We start from the raw sequence: 15171 nt of genomic DNA on the forward strand, positions 1-15171 counted from the left end.
TATGGGCAGGCGGTGCTGTTTTTGAAACCAAGATCTGTGTTACTAATTACCACACACTCACTGGGTGTTTTCCATCATAGTTGTTACTGGCATAGCAAGCTCCAGCTGTGCTTGGATTAGCTTATACTTTAAACAGCTGGGTGGGGTAATATTAGCCAGTTGGGATTGAACTTGCCTTAAAATTCTCACTCGAAAAAGAGGTGCTAAAACACAGTCTCTCTGTCTATCTGTCCACTCTCTCTCACTCTCTAGATCACTGTAATATGACGTCTCTCAGCAGTAAAGCCTTCTTAATCAGTCAACTAATCTGTGACAAACACCTGGACGTTCTCGGCTTGACTGAAGTCACTACGCAACTACCCAATGTCCTCTCACCGTTAAACCAGGTAATTCCACCCAGGTTATGTTGATTGAGAGAGGAACACACCTCTGGGTGGGGTGACAATGTTGCATCACTGCAAAGTCGAGATTTTACGATTAAGGATGTGTGCATGAATAAAACATTTGTCACAGTCACATTCATGACCATAGCGAGTTGACTAATTAGTGTCTGGTATCAAGGTTTTCGTGCTGTGACAAGCAAAGATGTGCTGTGCGTGCTAAGTGCCACGGAACAAGTCGTTTACAGCTTTTTTGTTTGTAGAATGTCTTTTCACATCCATTTTGGGATTTTTGACAGATGTCATTTATTTTTGTCATGTCATGTCATTGTCCGCCACTTATCCGGGACCAGGTCACGTTGGCAGCAGGTTGAGGAGTCTAGCCCAGATATTCCTTTCCCCGGCTACATCCACCAGCTCCTCCTGGGGGATCCCAAAGTGTTCCCAGGCCAACCGAGATATATAATTCTCCCAACGTGTCCTGGGTCTGCCCCGGGGTCTCCTCCCTGTTGGTAGCGCCTCGAACACCACAGAGGAGGCATTCCGACCAGATGCCTGAACCACTTCAACTGACTCCTTTCAATGTGGACGAGCGGCAGTTCTTCTCCAAGCTCCTCCCAGATGTCTGAGCTCCTCACCCTATCCCTAAGGGTGCACCCAGCAAGCCTGTGGAGGAAACTCATTTCCACCACTTGTATCCACGATCTTATTCTTTCAGTCACTACTCAGACCTCATGACCATAGGTGAGGGTTGGAACAAAGATCAACTGGTAAATTCAGAGCTTTGCCTTCTGGCTCCACTCCCTCTTCACCACGACGGTCCGGTACAACGACCGCATGACTGCCACCACCGCTCCGATCCACCCGTTAATCTCCCGCTCCATTTCAGCCTCACTCATGAACAAGACCCCGAGATACTTGAACTCTTCCACTTGAGGCAGTAACTCACTCTAATTTATTTTTATTTCATCTAATTGGATGGTCATGTTAATATTTTTTAAAAAAAAACATACTACAGTAGTTACAAAAAATAAAACCACATTACGCAAAATTGGGGTTTTTAATGTTTGCTTTTATCAGTGTCTACAGTCATACAGGAAACCATAAGGATGTATTTCAAGTAAGTCACATCACTAATCAGGCCTTTAGTCTGTGAAAAATCTTATTTAAGTATTAGGGTCTAATCCTCATGAATGGCACACAATCAAGAAAGAGCAGCAAGTTCATTTGCAGATAATGTCAGTCCAAGCAGTCTCATACTGGCCTTTATTCCTCAACACACCGGAACGTAAAGAGGTCAACTCAGTCAGGAGCCCATCTGGACCCAAACAAGGTCTGAGAACCACTTCAGTCGGGCTTCCACAGCACAGCAACATTCTCCTTCACACGTCAGATTTCAGATTTCCTTATCTTTCTTGGAGTCCTCAGCACCATTTCCCAGAAAATTCCCCAAGAACATCCAGCCTCCACTGGTATCATCTGTTATCTCATAGACAGACAGAAGTGTGTCTCCTTTAACATGCCCTTAACAACCACAGCATCTCCCAAAATTCAGCACTGGCCTGGTGCCTCCTCTTCTTCATTTGCCTCCTCTGCCTTGGCCAGACTGTGAGACACCACAGAAAAAACTTTCACTTCTACGTGGATGACGTTAACCCAGCTTTCTCTCCACCAAATCTTTTTTTTTTTTCCCTCCTCTCCTCCCAAACTTCAGCACTCATCAAGCAAGCCTCCCAGTCACCATAAACTGGATGACTCAAAACTCTCTCAAATTCAGACGCGAGACAGAAACTCCCCCTTGTTGGCTCAGAAAGTCCCAGGCTGGAGCACTTTCACTAAAGGAACTGCTGCTCCCCTCTCGATAACCTCTGCTTCATCACTGACAGCATCCTTTTCCTCTCAGTCTCCCCATCAGTCAGCCGTGCTGCCTTCTTCCACTTCAGCAACTCTGTCTCTGCCTCTTGTTCTTCCAGAACATCACAACCACAATCTATGCCCGTGGCAGCACCAGACTAGACAGCTTCTTGGCATCAATGACAAACCTCTTAAAGAACTTGTACTTCCCAATCTCTGCTGTCTGAATCATCACGTTCACTCGCCCTCACAAATGAGCCGCTTTTGTCAACCGTAATCTTCACTGGCTCCCAATCAAATACCACTACACTGATACATCTCCACATCTCAGTGAAGTCACCCAGCTTTATCCCGCTTACCATTTTTTTCTGGTCATATCATCCACCACAACAGAAGTAGAAGTGGAAGAAGAAGTAGAAGTACTTTATTGGTCACACACACACTAGAGCAGCGAAACGCAGCCTCTGCATTTAACCCATCCTATACACCAGTCAGCATACACACACTAGAGCAGTGAGCACACACAGACGCTAGGAGCTAGGAGTGGTGGGCAGCCGCAAAAGCCCAGGGACCAACTCCAGGTCTTTTTGCCAGTGCCTCGGTCAAGGTCACTGACAGCAGTACTAATCCTAGCATACATGACTTTGATGGTGGGAGGAAACCGGAGCGCCCGGAGTAAACCCACACAGGTCTTCTCTATGGAAAATAGGCTTTCAACCACTCCCCTGAGGCTTATAACACTTCCCATGGGGTTACCCGCAAGGCACCGTTTGCCTGGAACAGTTGTATAGGTCTATGTAAATCTACAGAAAATCCATTTAAAATTGATATAATTATCTCTTTCCTTGGACTGACACAACACATGCAGCTTCATAAGTGTGCCAGATTTTAGTCAGGCAGGATTTTTCATTCCATTTTTCATAAGGCCATTTCTGGTTAATACTTATGACAAGAATCTAATTTGCCTAGCGCGAGGGGGAGAAAAAAAATCACTGAGCTGGTTTGAAAAAAGTGGCGAACCGGTCCAGAACTAACACACTTTTCCTGCGTGAATTGTTTGAGGGCACAAAGAAGAAACAAGTCTTACACATCAACTTTTTTTCAAGACCTCCCACAGAGAAGGTGTGAGAGAGAGAGAGAGAGAGAGAGAGTTGGCCTGGGGACACAGAGCTAGCTGGATGACGAGAGATTACAGAAGAACGGGTTCTGTAAATATAGACGTTCCAGCGTACAATGCCTCTATAGAGGCAGAGCACAGAGAACTGAAAGAGGAGGGGAAGACGAGCCTAAGATTAAATCCCTTCAACAAAGAGTCTTTTGGCTGCATTTATCTCCAAGTCACACATTACATAATGGGACGCAGCTTTTCTTCGGGATGAAGTTATGCCTATATGTCCAGGTAGATATTTTTTAAATAAAATCAATTGTAAACAAACCAATATGGAAATACGTTTAAACAAAGACTGTCTGTTGTATTAACGTGACATACATGTGTAAATTATGGAGCGAAGAGTATGCATGTCATTTGGTCAATCACTTGGTCTGTCACTAAGGACAAAGGAAACCCATCCATCAACCATACTACCCCATTACACAAATATTTACTAATTAATTTCTGAAACTCTTTCCACTTAACTCCACTAACCACCAAAAAGACCTGGTCTGACTCTTAAGGTTTCTTTAAGTCAGATATACTTATTCCACTGGGGTAGTTACCATCTCGTTGCTATCATTTCAGGCCATTCATGGTTAAATCCCTCAGGCATCTCTCAGCCCCTCCAAACCCTCTTCCCCATTATCTCATAAGCAGTTGAAAATGTAATGGCTACACAGCGGATCTGCCACTCAAGGCCTCTGTGTGTGTTTCAGAGGATAAGCATCAGGCTTGCTCAGAGAGAGCTCACAGGATTCTCATATGAGACTACCGCTGAGGCATCGTTTGTTTTGTGCCCAAGAGCAAGGCAGGAAACGGCTCGTCTCTGACTAACACAATATCGTCCTTTAACCGATGCGAACTTAAGCTAAAGTCCATGCCAACGAGAGGCCGGGGAGGTTTCAGCAGGCCTTCAAACTATTCCCAGAAGTACTTATACCAGAGCCATTTAAAAAGCTCACCAGAACACACCCATACAGATAATGATATCTAGCATGGCCTTCGAGGATATTCAGCACAGCTTAAACCTTTAGATTGTCAGATGGTGAAATAACTTTCCTGAATGTAAAAACGTTAAAAAAAAACCCAAACAGTGCAAAAAACAGTACCAAAAAATCTCTTGTTTTGGAACCATCCATTGATGTTTTGTTACATTTATGGCCTGAGGGTAACTGGTCTGCTGGTTCATGTAGTTTATAAAACAACTATCATCAGTAAAATTACGATATTGGAAAGACCTGGCTCGCCACTCCACACTGCCCCCGACCATCCTTATCAATCCCATAAAAGATCTCCGTCAGAGGAAGGGTGCACTGACTCAGGGAGTTCGGCGTGTCAGTGTGTGAAAAAACAGCTGTTAGCCAGAGAACCAGCGATGCAGAGCATAAGATCACATATTAGACTTAAGTCTCAAGTGAGACGGATATTCACCAATCCAAAGACGCGAAAGCGGTGCCCTGTGACGTGTGGCTGAAACCACCATGACTCATTTCAAACACCAGCTGTGCCAGGCATCAAGGTCAGTAGTTTCACAGTGGCGCTGGCTTTGACTCACCCATTTTCTGCATTGTAAGAAGGAACTAGACTCCGCCCTCTGCACTGGTTCAGAGCCGTTGGCAGCGAACCAACAGAGGCCCTATAAGCAATCTTAACATTCAGCACTATGGAGAAAGATAACTACGAGGATAGCTCGACATTCCGTCAAATCTGTGTTTAAGGCGAGGCCCATTCCACAAGGTCTTTCCAACCAGGACAATGTTTCACAGGAAAACTTAACACACATGCATTCATACACACACTTTAAACTTGTTCAGTGACAAAGTGATTCAACCTTACAGAGGATCAGAATAACAGTGTGTTACAGATCAACTGATTAGATAGAGAGTAGCCTGCATTATTTCAGGGCCTGATAAGACAGAAACAAAAGATGAATGATGAAAAAGAAGTGAAACTCTGATTCATGCGGTTTACACAATAGTGCTTACTGTACGGTCTGCTAATGGGGGTCAAGTCCATATGCCCCGACAAAGCATTAACCACTGCACATCTAATTAGTGTTGTGTTTGACATGCCTACGTTCAAAGACCTTGAACTGCTCTCAGACTCATCAAACGCTATGATGTTCAGCTGCTACTGTATCACACTTAAACCGGGGCTATGACTATTGGCTTCGTCACGGTCCGCATTTGAGCCGTCATTGCTGAGAAGCTATTCAAAATTTTCCCATACAAATCCGTTCAAGTAGGCGACATATCTCCGCGATTAGTGTTGGCACTAGTTTGACTAAACTCGCACTGCCCAAGCTGCAGCTCGGCTTCAAAAAACATCCCAATTCACCAGCCTCTGTGAAACGGCACGAAGACTACTGAGAAAAAAGCTCACAGTACATGAAGGTGAAATCGACACAGATTTGCAACACATTCAAAGAACCACCTTCACATACCATTACTACAGTAAAGGGTGTGTCAAAGGAATGGTCTTTTCAGCTTATTCTGGATGACTGACAAAACGGAGATTCAAAAGGACCAGTTTAGCTTTTAATAAGTGGCATCACTGTCATTGACTTTGGGGTGAAAAGACTCACTTTCCTAGATGTCACTTATGCGCTAATCTCAGTTTTTCTAATTCCTTAAATGTAGCTAATGGTTTTGATTGACGATTCAAGTTTTCCATTCCGGCAATAATCGGATTCGCGGCTCAAAAGTCTTTTGTTACCTTAAACCAAGCAGGCCTCTTAGCCTTATACATAATAGCTTAACGTGTTCGCAAACGTAGTCCGCCTCGGAAAGTCACAGACTGCACAATAACACAGAGAGCAACAACGTTTTTGAGATACTGGAAACTTACGTAATTCCTTAAGGTGAAATAAACATGCGTATAGGAAAACAGAAACTGGCCAAAACTAATAAACACCCTGCAGCCACTGAAAAAAAAAAGTGTCTATTTTGTCATTGTTATTAGAGTTAAAAGGCAGTTTTTGACTCTTTATAACTGCTACATTTACAAATGTTACAAACTTTGAAGATGTTTCGGGCGTCCGAGGCCATACACATTACATTAACAGATTTGAAATGGAGTACTTCATCTCATCTGTACCACTCTGAGTCATTTCCTCTTCCTTGCAGGGCATAAGGGGGAACAGAAAGTGCTAAAGTGCTGACAACGGAAGTTCAGATAATCAAGGGTCTTCTCATTTCCTTGAGCGTTTGAAACAAGCACGCATTTAAAAAAAAAAAAAAATTATGGTTAATTGTACGATTGCGTGTCTTCTGGTGTCCTGATGAGGCAAACACACAGTATTTCTCAACAGCCCATTCCTCTAAATTTAACCATGAGGAGAAATGTGTGTGTCAAATTATCAAAACTATTCAGTGACAATTTAGAGTGAATCCCTCCCTCCCACACACACACACACACTCCAATAGGTGTGTTGTGTTCAAGAAACACTTGTGCGATGAAACTGTGGTGGCATACACAGATGCCAAGCTCTAAACGAGGGTGCAAAGTTGCCTCACACATTTTCAACCTGCATTTAATCGACCAGTGGGAACGTTCCCCTCTAAGGCACCTCCTCACGTTGGTTCCCTCCCCCCCCCCCCCCGCCCCCCCCACAAAAGAAACTCATCGTTATGTCTTAAAGCTTTGCGATTCTGGCCACTGGTGTCCTGAAAAGAAAGTTAAATGCAGCCCTTGTTCATTTCACTCTCTGTCTACGGCGACGGCTCAGGATCGTCTGCGCTGTGGAGAAGAACTCAGCAGAGGGGAGAGGGTCTGATGACTCAAAGCCAGTTGCCCGTAATGCTTTCCACACATCCTCACTGCTGCTCTTAGTCACCTCACACACGGCAGGACACTCATGCAATGCCATCTTCCTGCCACTGCATCCTACAATGCCATCTTCCTGCTAGGTCTGAACATCACCTCAACAATATGCTTGGTCAACCCGCAGGCTTCTGACAAACACTGAGACACCACTGAATGCCTTCCAGACTCAATGCAAAATCACTGCGAGCCAGACTGGAGTAGCCCAGTTAAGCCGAAAATGTTCAATTTACTTAGAAGACAATGCTTTAAAAACTAATCCAAAAAAGGAGGCACTGCAATGCTAAGTGTGAGGTTCCATACAGTCTAACTCACCATACGCAATGTATGTACAAAGATCATCTAAACTTTCTATACGTTAAGTTTCTAACCAGCAGCTCCGGACCATGACAGTCACTGTCAATGAAATGCCCTTACTCAGAAATGTCACCAGCTCTGGCTCTAACAAAACTTACAAAATCTGCAGAGAGGCCAAGCACATAACTGGGACATTGAGCCTTTAATGTCACTAACCACCAGGAACAAGGTGTGCTCTACAGTCCCAGAGAGGGAAAGATTCCACGAAACCAGAGGCCCTGACAACGCTGCTTTTGTCACCTAGAACATCTAGTTTGATCTGGGGGCCCATCACGAAACCTGTATAAAGTACAAAAGAAAAAAAAAAAGAGGATTTGTTATTTTTTGTTTAAAAGTGCTTTAACGAGGCAGAACATACTTAACATACTGTTACTACCACACAAGGTTTTGTGGACACACACAAAAAATGGTTTGGGGGGGGGGGGGGGGGGGGTGAGCAACAAGCACTGTTAGCCTTGCAAAAACAGTTACAGTTCTGTGAAAGACTTGTGACATACTTTGAGGGTGATTCAATTCAGATAGCTGCTCACTGTAAACTCGGTTATACGTGAACTCAAAGGAGCTGTCTTCTCTAATTGCCTTTGCTTCCAGGAGACTCTGAGTGATGATAACTGGCGCTGACCTTTAAAAGTCAAAACCTTCACAAGAGCCAAAAAAAACACCCCCCAAAACACACACAGGCTCTGACAGATCAATAAGGTGTTACACTGTGAGTCAGGGCAGAATGGATATGCTTGTGAAAAAAAAAAAAAAAGAGAGAAAACTTTTACAGCTGTAACTCAGTCCTTCATTCTTAAAGCCAGGGAATACAACCCCATGAATGGAGAAAACTGAGACAACTTTAGCGTTAAAAATAAAACTGAAAAGATTTTTGGCCCAAATCATAAGGTTCCATTCAGTATTGACCCCATAACATAATGTGGGCTATTCAACAGTGATCATTTCATATGGATATTTCCAGGCATCTTCTGAGTGGGGAAAAAGTTGAGTCAGCTGAAAGCACTGCAAGAAATACAGATCGTAATGTCATCTCGATACAATTTTAGGGGAATGTGAAAGCATGACTGTTAACCAGGAGTGTAACAATACACAAAACTGGCAGCTTGGTATACTGCTTTGATATGGTGGTAAAAAAAAAAAAAAGGAAAGCCCATGTAAATTTGGTGGTTAACACGCAGAGCAGAGCACAGCACGATAGTGCCTTTCACAAAGTGACATTTGACATGTGCAGGGTTATGACTTGCTTAGTATGCAAAAACACGTTCCTGTTTTTAAGGAACTTGGGGATTGGAATAACAACACAATCTAATTTGTATGTGATTGTGAAAATCACATCCCCGCTGGTGTGTAGTGTGACACATTGTGCTAACCTCCCCCCCCCCCCCCCCCGCCCAGTGGAAAACTGTTTGGTCCACGGTTTGCACCAAACCATGCAAGTAACATTAACTATCCATCTATAAACTACAGGCTGCAGGGATAACACACAAGGCTAATGAGCAGTCTCATTACCTAAACAGCCAAAGATGAGGAGCTACAGGCTTTTGTGAATGGGATGGTAGTAGACAGTGTTTTGGACATGACATCTGACAATTGCAGCCATTCACTGAGCTCCTGGAATGTAGCCCTGAAAGTCGGTGCAGGTCATCTATCTCTGGAAAATGAGCTGCTCCCCTGTCTTGCTTCCAGGACTCCTGACAACTGCTCTGCATGGCCCACTGTGTGTGTGTGTGTGTGTGTGTGTGTGTGTACTCTGTATTAGCCATGGGATTTTTAAATAGCGTGACATTAAGAGTAAGCACATTGATCATTCTCCACAGAGCAGGATAAGGTCCCAAAAACAACAACAACAACAAAAAAAAACATGATCCTTTACTGAAAAACACACACATACATGCATGCCTGCCCACCCACCTGCCCACACACACACACACACACACAAACACACACAAACACACATACACACACACACACTCTTACTTCTCAGAGTCCTTTTGTCACCCGTGAATGCTGAGTACATTTAACTAGAATTCCCCATTTAAACGCTCTTTCAGAAGCCTCTCTGGATGCTGTTTGTTTGAGAGCACGACACTTTAACAGATGGCATTCTGGCTGTGAGAGTTATGAGACTGTATGAACAGAGGTCAAACATTCACATGTTCAACATTCAAAGTGACAATGGTAACAAAGGTAACGAGGTCTGGTTCAACTGAAAGCCAAGGCACATCGGCAACAAATGTTTCTCCATGCAAAACATCACCGGAAACCCTCCTCCTGAGGGACACATGCCAGAATCGATGCAGACGCCAAACCAGGACATTGTAAGCCGCCAGCGATGAGTTACCAATTCAAATTCCCCCGCATATTATGCGACGGCATTGAGACTATTCACTTACAATGTAAATAAAGGTAATTGAAACGCTACATATACAAATATGACCAAATCTAGACAAAAATTACACACAAGACCAACTATGATCTCACACAGTGCAATCAAGGTAGAGCCCAGAAGAGGCTGCTTACACAAACAGTGGGTTATGGAAGTTCACACGGAGCTACATTCACAGTTACATTGCGCCTTAAGAGATCATGATTACAAAATGAACATGACATAAGATCAGGCTGTATCATACGCGTCAAGATGATAAAACACTATTTAAAAAGCGAATACTTGAAATGCCATTCATTTTTTTTCGGAGCAGCCGCACTGCGTTGGGAAACATAGGCCAACATCTTCAAACGTTTTCTAGCACAGATCCACGCCTAGTTCATTCACAGGGAAAAAGAGAGACATGGGGAGGTAAGACCAAAAGGTACACGGTGTCACACAAGGCAGCTCCGAAAGAGAGCAATGCACAGACCCTGGTATCACTCAACGCTACCTACATTTTTCCCTACATTTTTCATAGTTATCACACAGAAACAAAGGCTGTTTTCATGGGGAGTTCTATCAACACGTTTCAGATACGAAACCTGTCAGGGGCAGAACAATGACCAGGTACTGTTGACATCAGGGAACAGAATGTACAGCTTTGGGTTGTTTTTTTTGTTTTTTTTCCTCTCGTTCCCTGCCAGCATCGTCGGAAGAAAGAGGTCTTCGTTGCCTGTGCGATGACAGATGCGGGCAATATACATTTGAAACAGCTTGTGTAAGAGGAGAAAAATCGGCAAAAAAGTTACAGCACGGGCTTATCAGCTCTTGTAGAGGAGAAAGGGGTGGCCACTTCTTAGAGAAATATCCAGCAAACTAGGACACAAGGCCCTAATCAGCTGAGAAAAGCATATCTGCCCCTTCACATCAGCAACACGTCCTGCCTCAACTCACTCAGGTCAGGCCACAAACAGTCCACAGTGTCGCTGCTGAACCCCGAAACCCCCCAGTTTTCAAGACACTGTTTGATTATACATAATAATATGGACAAAAGATACACATACATATATGCATAAGTATATGTGTGTGTGTGTATATATATATATATATAGAGAGAGAGAGAGAGAGAGAGAGAGAGAAAGAGAGACACACACACACACACACACACACGTATGTGTGTGTGCGTGTATGTATATGTGTGTGTGTGTCTGTGTATGTATAGCACAGCTCGATATGAAGGACAAAGCTTTAAATTTATTGTATGTGTGTGTTCGCATGTGTGCGTGTAAATATATAATTGGGACACTTCATCCACCTTTCCCTTGTCCAATGTTCCAATGTCCTTCCTCTATTTTAAAATAAGGCGAGCTTTATGTGTAGGAAGACAAAATAATCAGTATGGAAAATTAATTCCTTGTGTTTTAAAGTTGCAATAGAATAAGTTAATCCATCAGTGTGTTGCAATCTAGTCAAAGGCAGTCTTTATTCTCCATGAGACCCTTCTGCCTGGAGGATAAAACCAGTGGTTTAGTTTGTCAGGGGACGGAACTGAAATGTTAAAAAGTCCAAAGCTGAAGAAACAAACTTCCCCTTAAGTTTTCTCGAAGTTATGCTGTAGCCTAAGACTGCTAATTCAGCCCAGGACCATAATAGGCTTGGCAGTATTTTCTGCATTTGTCCACAACACAATACAGTCTTTATTGTAGCAGGGCATCAGACAAATAGCATAACAAAATGCGTTGACTGGAGAAGTGCTTGTTCATGGCCGGTTTTTTAGTGTTGATTTCCCATAACCACGTATACACTTCCCTTCATTAACACGGCAAGACTCAAACGAATGTGTTCTGGGATGTTCCGCCAACACACAGGAAACGGATTTAAAAATACCTGAGAAATTAATCTGAAGCCACGGGAGGTTAAAATCACAAAGGCAACAAAAGACATAATGTAGATGAGCAAGCCCAACACTGAGCTACGATCAAAACAGTCATTTCAACACTGGCCAGCAGTCATCATTGCCCGATGCTGACTCAGTGAAGCCTTGCCTTTGATAAAGGAGGAATTATTTGTGATTACACATCCGTTAACATGTCCTGATGTGAGGCCAAAGGTCCACTGAGGGTTGATGTCACAGTACATAAGAAAATGATTAGGAAAATGGGCACTGCCTGTTCTGACGTCACACAAGAAAAAACTGTTCCTCTCAAAACAAAATCAACACATTTGTTCTGCTGGAACAAAACAAAACCCAAAAAATAAAAAAGGTGGTAAACAATGATTAGTTTCGCAGGAATACTCGGGGAATAATCGGATCACATTTCCCCTTTCCACGTTATTCTACAGGGTTTACCCGCGGCCTTAAATTAGGCAAGTTGAGGAAACGTCTCAATACTGATGGCTGAGAGAAACCTGGGTGAACCTAGTGCTCACCTGTTTGTGTTTCACAACTCCGATACTGTTTTACTTTTTCCTAAAAACACTTTCAGATGGGCATTAAAGTATTACATTTTGAGTGCGTGTTTTCTTAGAAGCAGTATTCAAATTCTTGAGTTCCATTCATGGTAGAGTACAATGGTAGGATTATCAAACACAGATGAAAGAAAGGACACAAAACTATTGAAACATCGAAAACAATTCAAACAGCTGGTTTTCATTGCAATCTAAGTCTAAATAACACCAGCCATAAACACAAGCCCCAGATATAAGCACTTTTTGTGCACAATACCAGTGTCTAATCATCTGATTCAAAAAGAGTGAGTGAGAGAGAGAGAGAGAGACAGAGAGAGAGCGAGGGAGGGCGAGAGAGAGAGAAGAGAGAGTGAGAGAGAGAGAGAGAGGGCTGTAAGTGTCTTTTATGGAGAAGGTTTCACTGAAGCATTGAAGGGCTCTAATAAAAACCAGCATACAAAACATCTCCTCTGTATGTGCCAGCTCTTGGCACAGGTCTTCCACCACCTCAAGTTTGCTTTCTAACTAAAACGAGAAGGCATGTTTTTAGACACAGCCAAAGCCTGCCCAGTATAAACATACTTCACAATGTCCCTGACAAGGGAAGGCATTCATAAAACACGTTACTGAAAAAGGATTTAACATCTGTTAAATGCCAAAGCGATGGCAAAAGTCACATGACATTGTTTGTTTATAATATCTTCTTTTCTTTTTTTTCTTTTTTTTTGGACCTAGTTTCCTCATTGTTTTCTTCATTTGTTATCACATTGAATGCTTTGCATTACACACATACACATTCAATGCACAGTGTTTGCGAGGAGTGGTAGCGATCTAAAAGAGAATCCTGACACACAACAACAGGTTTATTAGAAATCCCATCTTACCTGTCCTCCTCCCCATCAACTGGGATAGATATTCCAAACAAGCTGTTCACAGCAGGTGTAGCGAGCTGCAGGCTTTCAGGAATCAGGGGTTTTGCGGCATCTTTTCCTGCCATAACGGAGGGCTGAGGTAGGGCATCGGGCTTCCTCTGGTTCTCCTCGGCCTGATTGACCATAGCAGGGGGTTGTTGGCTGAAGCTGGTGGGGAGACCTTGCACCCCAAGCCCTGCCACGGACCCCGACCGGGGCTGGCTGTGATGGACCTGCGTGCCAGGACCCTGGGTCTGGTTTGGCATGCTCTGGGGCGTGTTTGAGGCACTGGGTAAAGCAGCAGGCACATTTTTCACACCAGAGACCACTCCGTGCTGGGTGATGGGCGCGGACGTGGCGGGCTGGTGCTGCCCAACGGGCTGCCTTGGCAACGCAGCCCCGACCCCTACCCCAGTGCCTGAATGTTGGTGAGTCAGAGTGGGCTTATTCGTTGGCTGCATCATGCCCACAGGCCCTGGGGTTTCCGCAGGCTGGTTTCCAAGCCCCGGGATAAGAGTGCCTGCGGCAGCCGGGGTCATGACAGGTGATGGGCCCTGGCTGTGAGGGGCCCCTACAGGGTGAGAGGTCACTGACAGGGTCTGTGATGTGGACCCTGAAGGCTGATGTTGCTGTCTGTAGTCTGGTTGATTTGACTGTATCATAGAGGGAATGCTGTGACCAGGCTGTTGCGTCTGTTGACCGGGATAGAACTGCTGAGACTGCGTAGAAGGAGGCATGCTGGGAGATTTTACATGTTGCATGGTGACACCCTGGTGCACGCCATTGTGCCCCGGGGGCTGAAGTGTTTGGGGGCCTGGCCCCAGTCCTGGTTGCGAGATTCCGTAACTCTGCTGTTGAAGCTCAGCTGGTCCCACATGAGAACCAGTAACATAACCACTACCAGGAGCAGACTCTGTCACTAGTGCTGCATGACTACCAGGAGCAGTTATTGAACTCCCTGTTAAACCAATCCCACTATCTCTTTCCACGTTGTGGTCTGAGGTAACAGCATGTTTTATGCTATCTACAGTCCGACTAGAAATTGAACCCTCTGTGTCTTTCTCATAGAATTCCGTGCATGTCCACCTGCCCCTCTTGTAAGGCTCACCTGTACCATGATCAAGTTTTATGACCCTGAAACGTGAACTGCAGCTGGTAGTTGTGGAGCTCGCGGCAGACGGGGCTGTCTGCGACGTGCTTGACGACACATTAGCAGCGAAACTAGCAGTGACTGTTGCGGACTGCTGTTGCTGTACGGATCCGGAGTAAGTGGCTGCTTGGCCCACCAGCCCGCTCCCTCCCACAATATGAGTACTGGCATTCATAGCGGTTGTGTTTCTATGCACAAAACCCCCATTTGGTGGACCTATTCCGGTTACATGATGACCATCCGTATGTATATGCGACGCTACGACGCCCGGTGTCTCATTCTCCGCTACACTGTTTAAAGTCTCTTCTGATGAACTAATGTCGCATACCTCAGTCTCAAAATCCCTGGAAGCGTCCAGTATCTCGGAGGACACGTCTTCGGTCCTAGATTCGTCTGGGTCGTCAAGACTTTCCGTGTCATCTGTGATGCTGCTGGCCGCCACCTGAGCCTGTGTCACACTCGTGATCTGGAAACAGCTTCTCTTCTTTGCCGGCATTTTCGACATTTTGGATTCTTAAGTGCGCCACGTTGTTAACCAAGTCAGAAGATGGTGTGTTGCTAAATTCTTAACCCAGTTAGACACAATAATAAAATAACAACATGAAGCTTTCTGTCTAATTCAGAAACAAATTCACAGTTCGTCACGAAGAAGCCGACGGTTATACGTCATCCACATTGCTCCCTTCTCCTGTTGCATTATGTCAATAAAAAATCCCGAAAAGATCGTT

At 44.4% G+C, this 15171-nt stretch overlaps 1 protein-coding gene across 1 annotated transcript in view; it reads right to left on the reverse strand.

Moving 5' to 3' along the window:
- The window catches only part of tsc22d2 (TSC22 domain family 2), a 29345-nt gene extending 14377 nt beyond the window's left edge, over nt 1-14968 (reverse strand). The window contains exon 1 of the mRNA XM_030791621.1: nt 13267-14968. Coding sequence (XP_030647481.1) covers nt 13267-14948 — 1682 coding nt within the window. The 5' untranslated portion in view covers nt 14949-14968. The remainder of the gene's footprint in view (nt 1-13266) is intronic.
- Nucleotides 14969-15171: the final 203 nt, after the last annotated feature.

Source organism: Chanos chanos, chromosome 14 (genome assembly GCF_902362185.1).
Source record: "Chanos chanos chromosome 14, fChaCha1.1, whole genome shotgun sequence".
In the NCBI taxonomy this organism is placed as follows: Eukaryota; Metazoa; Chordata; class Actinopteri; order Gonorynchiformes; family Chanidae; genus Chanos; species Chanos chanos.